This window comes from Scomber scombrus, chromosome 14 (genome assembly GCF_963691925.1).
Source record: "Scomber scombrus chromosome 14, fScoSco1.1, whole genome shotgun sequence".
Taxonomy (NCBI): Eukaryota; Metazoa; Chordata; class Actinopteri; order Scombriformes; family Scombridae; genus Scomber; species Scomber scombrus.
The window spans coordinates 8,420,215-8,441,765 of NC_084983.1; the positions used below are offsets into that span (position 1 = coordinate 8,420,215).

At 37.2% G+C, this 21,551-nt stretch overlaps 2 protein-coding genes across 4 annotated transcripts; one reads left to right on the top strand and one right to left on the bottom strand.

Annotated features, from left to right (window-relative positions):
• The first annotated feature begins 3,305 nt into the window (after positions 1 to 3,305).
• LOC133993814 (claudin-7-A-like) lies at positions 3,306 to 7,381 on the top strand. 2 transcript variants are annotated; one of them, XM_062432907.1, is made up of 4 exons: positions 3,306 to 3,769; positions 5,720 to 5,884; positions 6,002 to 6,086; positions 6,372 to 7,381. In XM_062432907.1, exons 1-4 carry the CDS (start codon positions 3,547 to 3,549, stop codon positions 6,520 to 6,522), a joined length of 624 nt encoding a protein of 207 aa, XP_062288891.1. In that variant the 5' UTR covers positions 3,306 to 3,546; the 3' UTR covers positions 6,523 to 7,381. The 2 variants fall into 2 exon arrangements, with proteins under 2 accessions (XP_062288891.1, XP_062288890.1); XM_062432906.1 differs by having other exon boundaries at positions 5,720 to 6,086.
• Positions 7,382 to 9,829: 2,448 nt separating this feature from the next.
• Positions 9,830 to 18,558, bottom strand: npm1a (nucleophosmin 1a). Of its 2 annotated transcripts, none has more exons than XM_062432782.1 (11): positions 18,422 to 18,558; positions 16,989 to 17,068; positions 16,164 to 16,283; positions 15,019 to 15,112; positions 14,726 to 14,835; positions 14,586 to 14,641; positions 13,457 to 13,523; positions 13,297 to 13,371; positions 13,100 to 13,210; positions 12,897 to 12,971; positions 9,830 to 11,160 (listed from the first exon to the last, which is right to left on the bottom strand). In XM_062432782.1, the coding sequence occupies exons 1-11, from the start codon at positions 18,468 to 18,470 to the stop codon at positions 11,110 to 11,112; spliced, it is 888 nt and encodes a 295-aa protein (XP_062288766.1). In that variant the 5' UTR covers positions 18,471 to 18,558; the 3' UTR covers positions 9,830 to 11,109. The 2 variants fall into 2 exon arrangements, with proteins under 2 accessions (XP_062288766.1, XP_062288765.1); XM_062432781.1 differs by having other exon boundaries at positions 14,583 to 14,641.
• Between the last annotated feature and the right edge of the window lie 2,993 nt (positions 18,559 to 21,551).

The window sequence follows — 21,551 nt, forward strand, 5'->3', positions numbered from 1 at the left end:
AAACGACAACCTCTATCAATTTCACTCGTGAATCATGATTTTCATAAAACATGGCCCCATCAGAAATCATCTTAAAATTGCCCTAAACACATTGTTGTCTGGCCCATTAGAATAAAAGAGAGTATATTGCATAACTGGAGTTACAACTAGAGCTAAAATGGTTGTGTATTTATAGTGTGGTTTCATAGTCACAGTAACCACCAGATGGCAGAGTTTCACTTTTGTTAAATTTGCTTCATCTAGCCTTATGTAACCTTAAATCCTACCTGCCTCCTAGAATAATGGTACCACTTCACGCTCAGTGGGATTACAATGACTCATCAGGGAAGCGTCAACACATCAGTGTCAAATGACGAGGTGAAATTCTTAATTGGAAAACGTGATCAGAGAGAAGAAGAAAAAAGAAGAGCGATTAAGTGTCCAAAATGTATGACTTAAAATATCAAAGGAGTTTGGGGGAAAGATTTTCAGGTAGGTAATAACTTATATTGTGTAGTAAGATTAACTTTCATATCAAAAGCTCCACAGGAGAACATTTCATGTACATATACAGTACCAGTCAAAAGTTTGGACACACCAATGAGAAAGTGTGTCCAACCTTGTGACTGGTATATAATCCAACCAAAATATACTTCAACTTTGTACCTCAGTAATAAAGGCTCTATCTTCTCAGTTTCTGACGGCCTAGTTAGCTATAAAGTCAATAATACAGTACAGAAAACCAATCTTGAATTCATTGTGTCATTGAGATTTACCTTTAAGAGCATTGTGAATAAATTGTTATAGAGCTGAGACAGCTGACCCAGAATAAACACACTAGACAAAGCAGTAAACACAAACTATTCCATACAGTATCACCTGTTTCTCTTCAGATGAGTAATTTTACAGTTCAGGAAACTTGAACAAGAAATGTTTACTGTTCACTCCCCCTGTGTCCTGTGTGATGACTCATCTAATGACTGTGGGTATCAATCTAAAAAAAAAATCACAACATTGCGCAAGTATCACAGTATTTTTGAGACAATCATGGTCTATATTTAGAAGTGCAAAACAATCTAGTAAAAGTGGGTTTAAAAAGTAGTCTCACACCATCGCTTGCTTAGGGAAATCTTGTGTTTTGCTTGGATACCAGCAGGGGCTCGATAAAACCTGTTTTACTGCTGTGTAACACAGAATGAAATCGAAAGGAAAATTCATTCTCACGCCAACTGTTCAACCAGATCTGACAAGGTATACATCAAAAGTAAGGCAAAGACATCCCTATAACTGAAAGCTGACAGTCAATTCCCAGGTTTTCCTAGACTACTCTCATGTTGTCATAGTGAATTGGCCAGAGCAAACTGAAAACAGTACTGCCTCAGGGCCAATGCTACTCAAAATAAAACTCCCAGGCTGACTTTCTTGGAATAATTAATAAGTCTCCTCCTTTTGTGTCAGGATGAAGGAATTTACCTTGATAAAGGATTCTAGAGAAATGTTTTTTCGTAATGGTGGAGATAATTGTGCTCACATAAGTAGTAATAAAGATACAATGAAGAGAATATAAACTAATGAAAAAAGACTGGTTACAAAACAGATAGGAAAACATACAAAGCAAATAATTAGATAGTAAAAATATAGCAAATGTCTGCTAGAAAGACAGAAAAGGAAGTTCTCTTTTTTCTCTGTTTCCCAGAACAGCTTAGAGGAGTGTCTAAAAGGGAGATGAGGGTTACAGATGGGAACTGAAGTTGACACATTTCTGATTTGAGCAGTGAATAAATACTGTATCAGATAAAAAGTTGTCTATATCTCGTTCATTTTTGGTTTTTAGGCACACCCTCCATATAAACATGATGAGATGTTATTTGTTCAATTTATGTATAATTTAAAACTATTAAGTATGTGTGAGGTTAAATCTCACTTTAACAGTTCACATAAGGACAATGCTTTATTTACTTAAAGTACATTTTGAAACTCACATAGCTAGTCCTAAAAATATAAATGACTTGTGATCACATAGAAAGTGACACACACACACACACACACACACACACACACACACACACACACACACACACACACACACACACACACACACACACACACACACACACACACACACACACACACACACACACACTTTAACTATATATGGCACATTTCCCACTAACTTCTTCTTAGTTAAATGTTAAATGCAACTTCCCATAATGAGGCATTCATTTGGAGTCAAACATTGTTAAGCCAACAGGTGCTACGCTATTGCATTTAACAGTATGTTCCTGCTTTAACAAACAACAATTAAAACAATGCTCTATGATCCATGGTCCTTTTTTATTCATCAAAATGTGTCAGCAAATTGTAGTATGATAAATACTTGGAAAATGTAGGCACTCAACCTCTCCAATTACAGGAGTGGGGAATTATAATACAATTGTAAACTAATCTATTACATTTGCTTACATTGTTATTCAATATAGCTATGGTTTACATATGTAAAAAAGTGAGACCGTATTGTAAGATGCCATGTGATGCCATTCATTGACCATTTTAATTTATTTAATGTGTCTCTGAGAACCATGAAAAATGCTCTAAATAAAATGTATTATTAGTATTATTATAATTATAGTTGTTGTTAATAAGAAAAGTAATGAAAATACTACTACTACTACTACTACTACTACTACTACTACTACTACTAATAATAATAATAATAATAATATGATTATTATAAGTGTCTTACTGGAGTTAGACATACAGACTATGGCTGATGCTTGCTGTATGACCAGTTTTGAAATGTTTAAAAACAAAATTCTCTGTTTTTTCTCACAATTTTGACATTAAAAATATGGAACTTTTCTTTGTCAGACATAACCAAATGTATAACAGCTTGAAATATAGCCTATTTTATAGCCTATTTTTGTATGCAATGCTATGTATGTATGCATTTATATTGTACAAATACATGCATTGATTGTATTGTACCTGGGCATAGCCTATATTAGAGCAGAAAATAAACACACATCTGTTGTCAATGCCTGAAACGCGTTAACATGTCTCACTGAATGGAAAACATCAAGATGAGTTTTGATTTGTTTTGGTCTTTCCGGTGTCAGGTGTACAGTATAGGCTAGTTGTTATCTCTGATGTCTGTTTTATAGAGCGTCGGGGTCTGTTTCAGGAAACGCTTACGTCATGATACTTCAGGTGTGCGCCGTCGCCGAGGATGAGTCGAAACTACGTGCGCGTCCCCGCCCACCTGCCACAGAAACCGCCTAAAAAGCTCGCTCCCGTTAGTCCCTCTCCATTCAAGGTGCGGTTGAGTAACAGGTGCGTCGAAGAAGACACAGAGACACTTTGTAACTTTAAATATCACCAGTGTCTGCAAATTTACTCTCAGAAAGCTAAGAAAATAAGAGATAATAACAGAAAAAAACTTACTTTGTGGGCAATAAATCAAACCTAACTAAAAGCCAATCCGAGTTTAAAGAGTACGGGATTTGTACCTTCAGAGCAGGTGGACGTCGCCTTTGTTGATTTTTGAGGTCACATTTGAAGGAAGTGGAAATGGCCAACTCCGGGTTGCAGATGTTGGGATTCGCCCTGTCGCTTCTGGGCTCAATTGGACTGATAATTGGCACCATTTTGCCCCAATGGAAGATGTCCGCTTATGTTGGGGACAACATCATCACAGCGGTGGCCATGTACGAAGGACTGTGGATGTCCTGTGCGTTCCAGAGCACAGGCCAGATCCAGTGTAAAGTCTACGACTCTATCCTGCAGCTCAACGGTAAGTTACACACTTCAAAAGATTAAAATTATTTGTCATCGACATGTTTTGCCCTTTGGAACAAAAGGTCAAAATAAATATGTATTTATGCATGTTATGGGTGAGTTTATATAAGCTCAAAGGGCTGTTAAATGTGGCTTTTGAATATTTTACTAAATCAACAAAGGTGTTTTAAAGTCCTAAGAAGAACCTATAAGTCTGAAGACACACAAGCCTCCTGTCTTATCTTATCACCCCATGCTTATCTTTACAATGGAGCTCTTTTTTTTTTTTTTTTTTTTAATTCCTGTAAATAAGTCTCATATAGAGAAACCTGTAGTTAAATTGTAACAGAAATGATGTAAAAAAAAAATAGTTTGCACCTGTTGCAATACAGAAGCACATATCTTTTAACTTCAGCCAGTTTTTACAAATGGACATAGTCCTAAACTGGTTTTTACAACTGAACGGTTACTGGATTCCTGTGGCTTTGACTAACTGGTTCTGTCACTTATTAACTCCTTTTTAATCCACTCAGAGTGTGGTTATTTATCTTAAACCCTGCTGCGAGGCCAGTTGCTCAGTGTCACAGATCTTGGAAAAGACATTTTTCAAACTCATACATTCTTCTCACTTGTTGATTACTTTTAATACCTAGGTAATGATTCTCCTGAAGCCATTGTCCACTCTAACCAACCCTCCTCCCAACCCCCCATTCACTGCATTGTGCAGCCTAAGGAGTTACAGGTTAAACAACACCTGTATGAGCCATGTTTAGTCAACATGTGGGAGAAACCAGCCCTACAAACAGTTGCTTTGTCTTTGCCTTATAGCGCATAATATATAAACAAGCCATTCTTATCTATGTTTTTGCCCAAAAATGTTAACTTTTCAACCATATGTGGAGAATGTATATTAAATACAACATTTTGTTTCATTCATACATGGGTTAATGGAATGCATGGCAGTTGGATTCTTCATTGTACATGCTTCATATTCAGCAGATTGATAGACAGCCCTCAGGCATAAACTGCCTAAATGCCACTGAGGGAAACCTTCTTGTCCCACCCTGTGTGTTAATCCTACTTTAAACGTATTCGATTTGTTGAAGTAGAAGTTCACGAACTGGCCATTTCCTCTCAATTGTTGTCTTTTTGGTCAGAATAAAAAATGTTTTTCTATTGGACTTATCAAAACACTTGATAGACATATCTATATTACAATGTGACTTATCGCCTCTGCAAACATGAACACAAAGCCAACTTTGATAAAGGTTGTGTGATTAAAATTGTGGTCAGATAGGAAGCCAGTGAACAAATAATGGTTCAGTATTCAAAAATACCTGCCTTCAAATTTACTTGTAGTTTGGGAACAGTGGATACCAAAAATTGGAAAAATGTGCCAACAAGAACAATTTCTGTGAAGCCACATTACTGCAGCTGATTGGATACAGAGGGCCTTATGTCTTTTTTATAGACGGCAGTTTCAAGCTAAGATATTTCCACCTGCTGAAAAGCGGTGCTGAGAGTCTCTGCAAATTGGGAGTGTCTCCCTCCCATAATGAAATCTGAAACCCGGTTAGACCTGTTTTCTGACTAGCACGCATACTAACCCAAACACCCACCCACCCCACCCCCTCCTGGGTTTCATGCAGCTTCCTGTTGAAGCCAGTTTCTGTGGTGCGTTGTTATAGGGAGCGGCAATGAGACCCAAGAGACAGAGGCTGCTCTGTTGCACATGAACAAGTGTTTGTTTACAATTTAAAAAAAAATTTTTTTTTTAACAAATGGCAGCTTCTAATCACAATAAAATTATTTTTAATACAATTGTTACCTCAAATCTGATGACATTCCTTTTGTTCTCCAGTAAAGCCTCTCAACCCTCCCCACACCCTTGTTCATATGTGCTTTTTAGTAAGTGTTCAGTCTTTAATGTTTGACAATAACAGATTTTTCTTCCCTCTTACCCCAGCCGCCCTCCAGGCAACGCGCGCCCTTATGATTGTCAGTATCATCGTATCTATAGCCGGCCTGGGCGTAGCCTGCATGGGAATGAAATGCACCAATTGCGGAGGGGATGACAAAACGCGCAAGTCCCGTATTGCCATGACTGGCGGCATTATCATTCTGATCGGAGGTAAGAAGCCATTAAGTCTTGTTTCTCTTTTCTTTTTTTCTTTTTTAACTCCACCTCCTCCTTTTCCCTGGATTCTCAACAGTTTCATTGATTTATTTCTCTGTTGCTTCTCCACAGCTTTGTGTGCCGTTGTTGCCTGCTCTTGGTATGCTCACGACATCATCCAAGCCTTCTACAACCCCTTCACCCCTGTCAATACCAAGTAAGTACATATGAATTGAAGCAGAAAACATGTTTGTCCTCTGCAGGGGCACAAGGTCACTTTTGAGAGCCAAAATGTAAAAATGATGACGCGTAATTTCCAGCGTCCAGATATAAACGCAAACACCTAACATGTTAGAGAGACAAGCTCTTCTTCCTCCCCCAACTGTATCCAAACATTTGCATATGTCCTGCCACTCCTCCATGATGTGTGTGTATGTGCATGTTTGCTTTGTACTAGTCAGAGCTCTTCCTGTTTGACTTACTGTAACTTCTCTCTCTTCAGGTACGAGTTCGGGTCCGCCATCTTCATCGCCTGGGCCGGAGCGTTCCTGGTTGTAGTAGGAGGTGCAATGCTGGCAGCATCCTGCCCAAGAAGCAAACCCTCACCGAAGTATCCCATCTCCAGACCACCAAGCAGCAAGGAATACGTCTGAACAGGACAGGACTCAGTGTTAGAGGCTGAAGGAACACTTTGACATTCACATTAGTCTCAGCTCAGAGATTGAAACATTGAAAAGATGTATCTCAGAAGGGGATCAGTACCTATCTGTGTTTTTTTTTATTTTTTTTAAATTTTGTATTTTAGTTTCGTCAGGACTACCCTGTATTGTTACTGTAATATTATTTTAACAATTGCATTCAAGTTTTAAATAATTGCTGTTTACTTCATAAGAGAGCAAATTGGCCTTGTCCCATCTGGAACTGCAGCAAGTGCTTCAATTTGAATACTATGTAGTATAGTATTCACCTAATAGTCATCTTTAAAGCACTAAAGTTGAAGATGAAAAATATATTTCACTTTCTGCATGCTACAATGTACAGTGCATTGAAGTGTACATTGTATGTGGGAGAACTGTTTGAATGCACTGAATAGAAATCCAGATATGGGAATGGACAACCATTTATCACTGTTAGGCTGTAAGTAATAGTTCATCATCTGGCACCTGAGAGTCAATCTGCTACCATATTGTCCACGTTTGTGTGCCTTTTTATTTATATGAACAAGTCAAATAAATCTAAACCGCTGTATACTGCTCTGCTTTAATCAAGTGCCAGAATGAAATGGTAACTTTACAAATTACAATATGCCAATGTTTTTTTCTGTCATTCATACAGAAGTGGTGAGCTACTGTTAACATGGTGTAATATTGTCTGTGTGAATGGGCTTGGCTTATAGTGTATTTTTTTAAGTCATAACAGCTGTTGCTGCACTCATCAATGTTTATGTTTTTAAAAACTTAAATTGTGTCTTGTTTGTGTTGTACATAAAATAAAAGTGAAAAATTGACTTTACTTTCTGACTTGTATAAATGTTTTAATGCAAAGTGGAAGCTATGTGATCAGTATACACACACAACAGCACAAACAAAATCATCAAGTGTTACCTTGTAGACCACAGTGATACCTGGCAATTATTACCCAACTTGCATTTGTTGTTGTAGATTAGAGCATTACACATAAAGAACACATGCTTTGTTCTGGACTTGGCATGTAAAACCAGTACACCAACATGCATGATGAGTCATATACAGCTATCATACACTGACATTATAAAACACTTTAACATCCCATAAAAATCACAGGTGCCACTAATTAATGAATTACTCCTACCTTTTATTATGCGTCCAGGTGTCAGTGTGTGCATACTGGCTTACAGGACACCTAAACACAACAGAACAGCCTTTAATATTTTTAGTTACACCTGTGCTGTTCCTGCTTTGATCACTCAAAATGTCTGCTATGAAAAAGGTCTATGATGAACATATTTCTCTAAAAGATATATGGACATTTAGAAATGTTGGTGAACAAACATGACAGTCTCAGGTTGCAGATGATTTTCAGACTGCACAGGCACTGAGGCAAGAATCCAAAAATCATCAAGGCCACACTTCTCTGGCTGGAAGCCATCTTCCTGTAGGTGGATGGGTACACAGCATCATGACTAACAAAATGACAGTTGCTTTGGTTTCATTGCCACCTTGTGGTCTATAGAAGTAACTTTTTTGCTTGTAGTAAATGTAATGTAATGTATGGATTACGTTATAAATTGTACATAATGAAATTTACATTATGTAGGATAATTGAAATAATATTTCTCTACAGTGGAGCACCTCAATTCTCCTTATTCCTCCTCTGAATTTTCCTGTCTATTTGCACTGTGTCTCATCTCTCTTCACTTTGTCATTCAGTGCCCCGAAGTTATGATTCCTGTGATTTATAAGATCCAGCAGTGTCTTGCTCTAGTTTTCCTTTCCCTCTGTTCTCATTCTGTCTGCCATTCTCTAATCACTCATTCTTTCCTCCCCTTAGGCCAAATCATGAGAGTAAAAATGAAAATAATTTCACTCCTAAGTGGCCAAGCCTTCTGACCCTAGTCCTCCTCTGTCCTACAAATTCCCACCATGCAACAAAACATAAGAACTATTTTCTTCTACTACTAGAAACACATTTTACACCCATATTGTTGTAAGATTATTACTCACTTAGAAAGATCCACCTTTTCGGGGAAGAGAGTCATCCCACATGTAAATAAACATAATGATAGGGAGTAGGTGCATACTTAAGTCATGTATTACTCAAGTGAAAATATCAAGTGAAATAGTTTCCCTCTGATTTTTGCAGATGGGAGGAATTCTTCCCTCCTTTTTTTCTGTTGGAATTTAAAATGCAGCTTTTTACTAAAAACATTTGCTTCACTGCATAAATTCTGACTGCAGTACATCTGTTGTCTCCTCTAATGTAATCAGGAAGTAAGGCTATTTATCACAGTAAATCCAGGCCATCACAACATAGATTTCTGTGCTACAAAATCACTTCATGATGATGATAAATGATTACTGTTCATCACCTTTTTCTCACCCTGACAGTAACGATGCAATGCTCTATTTGAGCGCTCCTTTATTGGACCATTAAAGGCAAAAATGAGAAGAAACAGCTTAATAGTCTTGAAGTGGCCTGAACTACCCAAACTGTAAGAACATAAATACATGGACACACTAAATTGACTCCTTCCAGCTATCAAGAATGTCTTATTGAGAGAAAGAGCATGATAGGGTGCTACATAACTGGAAAATTGTCAGTGGGGTTAATATTGGAGATAAAGAAGTGAGTAAGTGGGATTTTGGGCCCATGCTGCAATAATTAGACTGAATACAAAACACATATAGAATCTGATTAGTAACAGACTGATGATCCAGTTACTTAACAGCATGATGCAAAGTCAACTGGATTGCTGCTCACTTCACCTAACTTGACTTATTACTATGCTGTGATACCTTTTAATGCAACGGAAGGAATAAGAACATAAAACATCTGGATTTACCGCTCAGACTAACTGAAAGGGTGAACTTTATATAATATTACTCCACCTGCAGTGACTGCCAATTACCACAATTTCACCATGGTACATTTTAGGTTAAACAAATGCTTATTCTAATATTTCCTCAGTACTTTGTGAAACCTCAGGACGCAACATGCATCTTTAACAATGACTTAAGACTTTAAACTGTACTCTGCCACAAACTCCTGCCTACAAGCACACAGCTGTCAAGTCATGTGTATCTGCAGAGATGGCTGTGTAGACTATCATAGTTGCAAAGCTCCAAAAATATCTTAAATGTGATACTAGATGTCTGAAGAAACACAGAGACAACTTTGTTCTCAACTTTTAATGGTAATTTAAAAAAAGAAGAAGCTCAAATTAAGACAAAAATGTTCAAATAACCACATTTATCCAGCAGATCCACAATATTATTTTTATTTATTTGTTCTTGGGATAGTCCACCCAAACCCACAGCATAGTTTGAGTCACACAAACTGACACTTGTTTCTCCAGAACATGGAATGATCTTCTGCTGTAACAGGCCTCATGCATTAACATTTTTAAACATAACTTTCACTAGTGAAATGACCAGTTTCATTAAGTTTTAGTTCAGGTTGGAATTTCTAAAAAAAAACATTACAATGTGCAACATTTCCATGAATTCTCCAAATCTGCATTTTGCTGGTTTGGAGGGTTAGACGCAACTCTTAATTAAACAAAAACTAAACAACTCACTGCTATTTCCTTCATGCATTCAGTCACTTACACACCAAGTACTCAACATTTGGCTGATTGGTTATTAGTAGTTATGACAACACAAAGCAGTGAAACAATCTGGATTTAGACCAATGCTGCTGAAATGTGTGTGGGGTGCGTCACTTCACTCGTTAAGCCCTTCGAAGTCAATACAACTTGTTGCGTAATAACTGACTGATTATTTCCGGACGGTAACATGCTTGAAAATTTACAGGGAAGAAAAGAAAAGAAAAAAATCTGATACAGTGTGTCAAACAGAAGTAAAGTGGACAGTTTGGCATCAAGGGATCTTTACCTTATGAATCTCACAATAGCATAAACATTCAAACACACCTAACAGCAGTTGTGTTTTCAGAAAGTGCAGTGTGTTTATGTTGATAATAGTATCAGACTAAGCAATATTGCTAAATCAATATCAATACTGTGGTCATTGCCAATGTCAGCAAAAAAAATCAATCAATGACAAATCATATGACCCTGGCGACATTAGCTCATGTTTTATTGGCTGTTGGATTTGAAATGGATTTGAGGATATTAGACTGCAAATAGGTGCATTGATATTGTTCTGCATGAGGCCAAATCACCCTTTAACGTAAATATAAAAAATAACACATGAAGATATTATCCATCTCGGGTGTCAACAATCTAGCGAGAATTTTATTTACACATTTACAAAGATGCAAATTTGTAAGTAAGTTGGTTCTCTGAGGGGTTTATTCAACAAACCAAATAGTTGCTCTGCCCTGATGAGAGGGTGATGGAGTTGGAAAGACACCAGTGTACCATCACCTCCTCTCTAGTCTCTTCATACAGAAGGGCAGCTGGAGATGGACTAGACTTTGAATTAATTGACAAGTGTGAGGCACAGAGTTTGGCTTCAGAGGGTTTGAGAGGTGCTATGGATATAAACAAGTCATAAAAAGACATAAAACTACTGAGACTGTTATTTAGGATCCTTCACCGCCTGTCTCCACTTCCACAGCTCTGCAACAGCCTGAAGACAAAAAACAAACGTGTCAATCAAGCTGGCGGTTGATTTCATGGTGCTAACATGTGGTAAGTATAGAAAGAATATATTAAAATGTAGTAATTAATTAGTAGAAAGATCAATATGCACTTTTCAAGCCACTTTCTGTGTGAATCTGTCCTTTTTGGCTCACCTACAAGGAATTTAGTGCATTTACCACAATATTACAGCCCCTTAAATGTAATAGACTTTGCCGGCCCCTGGTGGTGATATCAACAAAACACACAAAATGCAGTAATGGCTATTATTTAGGCACTGGTTCACTGGCTACATTTGTCTTCCAGAAATATGAAGACACATTTGTAATGCAATAAAACTTGTACAATTCAAAACATATTATAGCTCTATGTCTAATTTTGGATCAGAAGGCCAGAGTCTTAACTTAATTGTTTCAGTCTACACATGCAACTGAGCGTTCGACTTCCTTACTCTATAATGTGTCAGTAGTTTGAAAATATCAAATTAAATTTAGTGAGGAAAGCAACTTCAGATGTGTTAATGTTGACATGTCACGCTCAAACAAATCAACTTTAGGTAGAAACTAAACTTATAGTAAAACTTAGGTTTTCTGATAATTGAGGACATCAATATGTGGCTGACAGTGTTAGTGAGTCACTAGTTACATGGAATTGCAAAATAAATGTAATTGTAAAAATATGTAATTAAATTACAGTCACTAATCAAAATGTGGGTGATTATAAAAAGGGGTTACATCCAAATATATTATTTTTTGTGAAACCTTGCATAAGCTTTTACTGGACCGGAAAAAACAACAAAAAACTCCAAACTGAATTATATTGTCATATCCACACCCAATGTTATAGACAGACAACACAAACACAACAAGCAGATACACAACACACACTCCCTACTTTTTCTTTTATTCAAGTTGGGGCTGGGTGTCAAGTCTTTTGTGGTATCAGGTTTTTATGGATAGATATTCTATTTTTAAATAGAATGGACTGCTGAAAAATGTAAGTAGTAAATACCTCCTGTCATTTTATTTATTTAAATAAATATTTTAGAAATAATGTCAAGATTTGTTTATTTCAAATCTGTATATGACACCTCTAAAGAGGTATTAAAAATAGCCACTAGATAAAAAAACTAAAACTAAAACACCGTACCAGCCCAACTGTCATCACTAAGAATGGAGTTGAGCTGAACGTGGATGTGGTTTGAGGTTTTTGTTACAATTTTCCTTTACTGCAGTCAGCTTGTTGTTTGTCATCTACATATGTTGTTTTTATTTTTAAATTTTGAAGTAATGTTATTGCTCTAGTTTTTTTTTTTTTTTTTTTTAAAGTTTTAATCATTAGTTATATTATTTTCATCACTGTTTTTTATTTTATTTTATTGACTTAATATATACTACTATTTACTTATGCACAACTGAGCCCAACTCTACAGGACAGGTTACACAGTGAGATATAACTTGACAAAATGATATTCTGCATTCATTTATGTAATTAAGAATCAGTCTGACTGACAGAGCTGCAACAGTTCAGAGCATTTCATTCTGTATTACTCAGTTTCCCTGTTCACTGAAAGGTATTTTAGGTTTGATTTAAAGTCACCGGGACATTACATTAGTTACATTTTTAACAGGATAACTAATGATCTGTTACCAATTATATTTCAAAAGTAACCTTCCCAACACTTGTGATTAATAAGAGCAGTGCATCATAGACTTAGTACTATACCTTGTTGTCTGCTACTTTATAGCTGTTCTTTACAAAGTTCTCAAACTTGGGTTGGACTTTCGGCAGCGTCACTCCCTGTAAAAATCGACAGAATTACAATTAATGAGCAAATACATTATTCTTTTAACTTTTCAGAAGGAAGAAAATGGTCGTAATAAAACATTATATAGATTTTTTTTGAAAGAATCTCCAAGAACACTAACCTTCTTCACAGCTTCCATCAACTTCTCTTTAATCTCAGGAAGTGTTAAAATGACTTTGGGGGTTGTTGGGGTTTTAGGTGTCCTTTCGCCCTTTCCTTTAGGTGTCTTTTCCTGTAACGCACATTAAGTTGGTTAGCAACAGGAGAGCAGATCGAGTTAGACTGTTATTTTTCAAACTAGAGAAATGTGGTGGTTACCTGCTTAGCGGGTGTGCTGGGTTTTGGGCTCTTGCCATTCTGAGCAGGAGCTTTTTTGGAGGGTGTCGCCTTGGCCTGTTATAAAAATGCAGCTGTTAGTGAAAGAAGACTGCAAGTTCATTCAGCTGGAATTGCCACAACTGTAAAAACAACTGCTTACCTTGACAGGGGATTCTTCTTCCTCCTCGCTCTCCTCTTCATCATCCTCATCTTCATCATCATCATCCCTAAAAAAAACACTAAAGTTAGTTTTCATCATTTATCACAAATTAATACATTTATTCTTACATTTTTATTCTGGTGATACTTGAGAAATTATTTAAATTGAGGTAGATCATTTGTGGATTTTAGAGACAGGTCAGAGACTAAAATATCTATCTGATTTTCTCTGACTGTTTCATCATTTCTTTTCTTCATATGCCAAGACACTATTATTAGATATTCTTTACGTGTGATGTGAACTGTTTTGGTCTTTAAGCTAAGAACTAAGGATAAACAAAGTTAACAACTCCTATATACACACACGCAAACTCATTAATACTTATAGAAAACCAGGCAGATCTAAAGGTGCACTTGTAAATCAAGCTGACATATTTAAGGAATTATCTGCATCTGAGACACAGAGCCGGCTGAGCAAAGCGTGTCATTTTAAATCACAATGTTACAATGGTAGAGCCTTAGTGGCCATTGTCTGTCTGCCATTGGATAATACCATCATGAGTCACATTAATGTTTAACATGAACTAAATCATAGCAGAATATAACTGTTGCTGCTCAGAGGAAAGAAATACGTCTGCTTATTTAAAAAGAAACCGTGCATAAAACACACAGTCAAACGTGACTGAAAATGATGTAGATCTTTTTCCCTCAACTCAAGTTTTTAAATTACAGAGCTGGAGGAAAATTAAACTATTTTTTTTGTTCTGCAGATGCCTGTTGGCATCAAGATGAGAGGTGGGTTCATTTCCCAGCAGGGCAGTGACCTAAACATGTAGTGAAGCTGTGCCTGTCTGAAGTCAAAGAAAGAGGACGGACCAGAGAAAGTGCTGCTGTTTTACATGACTTCACCTACAGTCACCCGACCCCAAAATCAAGAGTGTAAGAGTGCAAACCTTTAAATTAAGACTATTTTTGACTTGTATATCATTTTATTTTAGAAATATCATTAACTCTAGTGTTCATTAGTTTGACATACTTTTTGATTTTAGTTAAGTTCCACTGTCCTCAAGTGTGTGACCTGGAAAGATCAGAAAAGCATGTTTATGTGTGTGAAGCTCAACACTCACTCATCATCATCATCATCCTCGTCATCGTCGTCCTCATCCGCTTCCATTTTCATTCTTTTCTGTAAAACAGGGTCAAATGTAAGTTACGCTCATTTGATTTTTGACTCATTTTAAACTGAAACGTCGAAGGACATCAAACAAACCTGAGACTTGGCGGCAGGGGAGTTAGCAGGTCTTTTCTTTGATGTTTTGAGTTCTTCCTCTTCCTCCTCATCATCGTCACTTTCGTAAAGAGAATGATCGGCCTCCATCACTTTAAGGGGAATTTAGAGTAGTTAATACAAGATTTAAAAACCTTCAACCAAAACAAGTCAGATATGTTGTACCATTAGCTAACTTTTGAAATGACTCATGTATAAATCTTCAGTCAAAAAAACAGAAACTTTCCCCCCAGACTAATTAAAAAGATCCTTCCATATGTACAACAAATACTTACTGACAAGGTGTTGTCCACTGATATGGATGGGACCAGAACCTGCCTTCAGACGGAACACTGCAGGGGGAGTGATTGTGAAACCACCGAGACACACCTGCAACAAGCACTCGAGTTAGCAAGCCACCTCCATGATACATTCTGCACTAAATGGGTGCTCTTAAAAGTTCATTAACCTTCATATATTGCTTTTTAATGATTGTGTTACACAGAGCAAGTATTGATATTCTGAGATGAGTGGGGTGATGGGATCCAAAAATGTCAAGTGTCGAGAGTAGCCTGACTGAACAAATACAGCCTGTGTGTGTGTGTTAGGGGTGTCACGATTCTCCAAATCCTTGATTAAGTTTTATTTCCATAAGGTCACAAAATCCCTTTTTTGGGGTCCTTTTTGCACAGATGCCTATGCCATTTTTAGACTAATCATGAGTGATATAATCTCCATCAGTTGTTTGCAATGTACCACACTAAGGCCCTACTGTCAAAATTAAATAATTTATTAGCAATATGATGTAACAAAAACTTGCTTCAGTAGTCAATTGGAAACTTACTGTAAACAAAAGAATCATGTAGTGACCCTTTTGTAACTGCAGTGTGCACTCTTCATTTTAGATGATATTCAAGTTCACAACAAAAGAAAAACTAATTTAAAACAGCCTAATGCCCATAGCCATCCCTGAACAATTAAGTGTGTTAACGGTCCTAACTGTATCCTAACAGTTGCATATCTGGTGCTACAAATACCCCTATATAGCACTAGTTATTGCTTTAGCGCAGACATCCCGCATATTGATAGCGGCTCCCTGACGCCCGCAAATTATATACAATCTCCCAGAATCTGCAGCGAGCGAGCAAGAGCGCACACTAGAGAGCGTCTGCGCGTGCGTTTGTGTGACTATCAATGCAGAGCGTGTGAGAGCACGGTGTCCTGATAGCTCTGTGTTGCTGCTTATTAGACCAACCCCCCCCCTGCATTTCAGCACGCCTGCGGACGTGACTTTGGGGGAGTGGCTACATCCTCAATTCCTCCTTTGATTACGAAGGTCGAGATCGTGACACCCCTAGTGTGGGTGTGTGCGTGTGAGCTGATGTAATAACTCAACACAACGAGAGGACATTCTAAGTGTATTTCAAAGAGGTTTACTTACACTTGGCAGGGTGGAGGGTCGGAGAGAAACCAGTGCTGCTTTGATTTTCTGACCCTCTGAATCTTGTCCTTCCACCTCCACCATGTGAAGTTCATCTTTTGTGCTGGGGTCCACACAGGCCTAAAGACAGAAAGACATAATTACTTCCAAGCCTATTTTATCTTTTGAATTTCAATAAAAACTCAAGTTATTACACTGAATGTGTATGAAATGTTAGAAGACATGCATGAGGAGTATACCATTGTGCTAGAAAAGTGTATTTTGTGCACCTAAAACCTCCATCCAATGTGGGGGAAAGTGTAAAAAGTGCATATTTGTAAGTGAAAAATTCATCTATTTGTGTTTTAACCTCAGGACAAAGTTTTACAGTCTTCCCCTTATCGTTTTTATACTCATGTTTATCTTTTCTGATACCACACGAGTGCAATTACTGCAGGCTAGGCAGTAATTATTTTGACAAAGAAAATGTGCGTTTAACTTCAACAATGAGCATGAGTAGGTGGTGCAAAAAATGTCATTAAGTATGTGCATGGCGGGTGCAATAGTTATGAAATATAAGGCCATTTTTAACAACTTCTGCACTGCATGGCTGTTAATATTCAGTTATGATACGGTCCATTTACAGCAGTAAACAAACAAACATGGTCCACTTGGGGATATTGACAATTATTGTGTGTCTGAATTATTTTTTTTTTTTTTAAACAATTCTATCATGTTGATCAATAGCTTTTATGCTGATGTTCAGTATTGGGCTGCTATTGTGTATTAAAGATGCTATACAAATACAAATGACTTAACATACACGCTGGATCTCAGGATACTTACCATCCTCAGATCTAGCTGATGCTCAAAGTCATCGTCTTCAGGATTGAACACCACATCTTTTCCAGACTCGAGCATACACCCTGGTGAAAAATAATACAGTAAATAATCAAAGCATAGCAATACTCAGATTTAAATCTATAAGTTATTTGCTTAAAAAAAACACACTAGAAAATAAACATATCACTTAAACACATACAAATCCAAGGTTGGCTTTACCTTGGAAAGATAACCACCCAAGTGTCATACTAATAATGCACACTAGAGGGAGCCACACAGGTTACTGATATGAATATGCCCCCACATGGCCTTGCCATTGGAAATTCCCTCAATAAGGAGGAAACTTTACAATAATTAAACTGGAAACTATGAGGTGGAAATTCAATACCACCACTGCTGAGCTATGTCACTCCAGTTAAATATAAAGTCAGGTGTTTTAACAGTTAGGACAGGAATGATAGATGAATGTGATTTTAACACTACCTTTCCATTTATCCTGAAAGCTTTACAGAAAATGTGGGATAAAGAGCACCAAACCTCCCAATTCTCAATTTCTAGATTGACATTCAATTTTCTGGGAGTAAAAGACTATTCACATATCACGTGTGGAAAGTAAGTTACTCCCCTGTAGTTTGAATCGACCCACAATGTATGACTCATTCTATTCAACATTACATCCAGCAAAAATAATAACTGATTACATTTATGTTTCAGGTCTGCACTATAAAATCCATCTCAATTACATCCAAATATAAAAGCAGGTTAGGAATCATTAGGCTGGCAGTGGGACGAAAGGGTAACATTACACGACCCCCCATGAAACTGGATATATATAATAATATAATGTGATTTAAAATGTTAGTAAAGGCAGCCACAAAGATAATTTCATTGGCAAAAGACTGCAAACAAATCCACGTTAAGACTTGAGCACTGTGTCAGTAGGTGACTACATCATCAGGAGGAAGGCAGCGGGGTCCTCGTGTGTTTGAACCCACGTTGAGGTCACATTTCCCGGGGAGCGAGAGTCAGGTCAGGTCATGCTTGAGCTTAAAAATAACGACACTTCACTGGGATTCCCTATAGCCAAAACTACACAGGTTCCTTATTCTGTCACTCAGAAAACGCTAAAATATCAACGCTGTTCAGAAAGCAGGGGCCGCCATGTTGATAGTGAAACACGTGTGTGGCAGAAATGGTGTAAAGCCGCGCAGCTTACCAGAGCTAACTACTATTATCCTGCTACAATATAGAATCATTTAATAACGCATAATATCGTATTTTAAACATGCTGTCAACACGAACAATACCTATCATTATAAAGGGCCGTGTGCGGCTACATTATGTCGTTTTTTTTGTCTTAATGTCAGCAGTAAAACATGAGGACACGTACTGTTAAACACAATGAAGTCACTGACGAAATGAAGAAGTTATCTCACCGTAAAGAAATGTCTGTGGCGCCATGGGTTCCTCGTCTAAACCGTTCATTTTACCGTCTTGAAACTGGGCAACCTGCTGCTTGAATGCCTTGGACGAAATAGCAACTACCACCAGTAGCCACTAACTAACGTGGTACTCCTCCTTCTTCTTCTTCCCTGTTAAATGTCGATGAACAGAAAGCCAGCACCGTTCACAGCGCCATCTACTGTATCATACCGTGTAGTGCAGACGGCAATGTCCTTGTTCAGATCAATGGTTCTCAACCTTTTTGACAGTTGACCCCTCAAAAGTCTACCAGGGACCCCTTGTCACACATTGCATTGTCTACCAGAGGATTTATTTTGTTTTATTTGAGTAACTTATAGAGGCTTCAGCAGATAAAACCGTTGTCAAAAAGTTATATAGGATTTTCATCTTTTCCAGCATGGATCCTATAGGATGTCCATGCAGTTCTAAAGATCCCATAGGAATTCTATAGGAAAACGTTTTGTTTCTTTTGGGATTTGCACAGTCCTTTTGGAAATCAGTTTTTTCTCCATTGGTCCCAATAAAATCCCTCAGGATTAAAAAAAATCCTTAAATCTATAAAAATCAAAACCACACTTCCATTGATAAGAATTAAACATTTTAAACAATTTAATCCTATAGGATTGGTTCCAAAATCAAGTAGAATTTCTAATTGGAAATTCCTTTTATAATCCTATAGGACTTTTTGACTATTGAATGTGGTAATTCAAAATTATTAAAGCCACACAATGAGGAAAGTTTGAAAAAGACAATAAAAAAAAATAAAAACAGTTTTTGTCTGTTGTCCTATCGACTTACAACCACTTAGATTCATCCACTGACCCCTTGTGTTGATCCTGACCCCTAGGTTGGGAACCATGGTTAACTCATAGTCTAGAGACATGTTTGCTCACACATAACTACAGTAAGAAGATATTGGGGTTGATTGATTGATACAGATTCAGTATATGTTTTCTACGTGTTATCAAGATCAAATGTCAACTTACTAGCTTTTGGAGCCTTCAGCTGGATCTTGTGGTTTTAACTCAGCAACTGCGGCTTGCCCAGGTATCATAATGTGGCCTAACGCTGGGAACACACCGAAGAGTGGCGAAAAGCAGCCAGCGGCAAGTTGCCATGCAATCTCTATGTAAACTCTATGTAAAGTCCTCCTCCAGTCAAAAATCTCTCTTGTCTAATTTGTTAAGATGGATGTACAAGCATGATTTATGTCATCACAACAATTTTGGAGCCAATCACTGTCCACTATGCCAATTGCACAAGTTTCAACCTGGAGCCTCCAGTGCATCTACGCCATAATGGACTTTTATGAAGTAGGAACCATCTTGTGACCAGCAGTCAAAACTTTGAAATAAACAATATTTACATATTTATAGATTTTGAATGTTTAAGGAGGCAGAAGGGGAGATGTCATTTGTATAGGTGGGGTTTTTTTTATTGAGTTTTCATTACTTTTACAGCAATAGTTATAAATACTGTCTATGAAAACCACAGAGCACTTAAGAGCAGCATCAAACACAAGAAACAAATGTCAACTTACACAAGGAAATTAATTAATAAAGATTTTTTTTAAATAACTAAAATATCATATAACCATTTTGAAAATAAACAAAAAAAATAAAACAACAATTTAAAAAAAACTTAAACCAACAATCAACGACACAACAAGTGATGCATTTCATCTATCTTTATGCGTCTACTTATTCAAATTCATACACAGTGCCAGTCAAAAGTTTGGACACACCTTCCCATTCCCTTGAATAAGAAAGTGTAACCAAACATTTGACTGGTACTGTTCACAAAAGAATGATTGTCAAGTAAAACACAACTCAATTTAAGAAGTCATATATTTATTCTTATGGCTTAGAATTAGTTTAGTTTTCTATAAGTGAGATATAACAACTCCGTTCTGAACCAAGGCATCAGAGACCTGAGACTGAGATGTCACACAGATGCATACAGCAAAAAGCTGCTCCAAAAGAATAGTGATTCATATTTCAGTGCTAAAACTACTATAGCCTTGTGAGTTATCTATTAAAGTGGGGCTTTCAAGCACACCCTGACTCACAAAAAAACGCCAGACGACTGCAGGAGTCACCCTATTATGTCTGTACTTGTATGCCAGTGTGACATCACAGATTTGGTTTGGACGGAGGAGACAGTGCCAGATGTTAACTAACACAGATGGAGCTGTCCTCAGTGTCTTCAAATGATCACTTTCCAAAGCTGACATTCAGTGGTATTTCCCTGCAAGATTAAACATTCTAATGCAAGGATTTCATGAGAAAATTGGGCCCAGGATCAGTTCCATACACCTTTTACTGTCTTCATTACAACCATCTTTAATCACATCATAATCACTGTTGACCTGTGCGATGACAGATATTGGTTTCCTGATAAAATATTCATTGTCTTCATACTGCAGGCTCTTTGTCATGAAATCCAAAATTTATGCACATTTTTCACAATACATTTTTACACCTTTAAACAACACACCGATTTGACCACATGAAGCAAAGCAGCAAGTGAAAATATAAAATAATTGATCCATTTCTTCTTTCTTTTCACTAATACCTAAGTTCCAACATAGACAGAAAAAGCAGAAACACACACACACACACACACACACACACACACACACAGACACACACACACACACACACACGCACACACACACACACACCATACAAGACGCATGAAATGTAATGTTTCTAGACAGTTTGACCTTTCTACTACAAGCTTTAGACAAACTTTAACAATAAGCATCAGACAGACTCTGCAAGCAAGCAACAGCCAGGCCAATACAAAAGGGGTCACTGTAACAGTGACCAACAACGTCATTTGAAATATGCCATATCTGTCAACCAAGATGCACAAGATAAATATATTAGTCTTTACGGCCAAATTCCAATAACAAAAATGTGGTAATAAATCAAAACCTCTTGCATGCAGATGTATTTTGGCAAAAAAAGAAAGAAAGAAAATGAGTTCCGCTGGTTGAACTGTAGCTCTTTGCTGGTCAGGAGCAGCTTTGTAATGTAGGAGCATCTTTATCTTTAACAGGCTAATCTTCAAGACAGGACTGAGGGCGATGTGTTTATG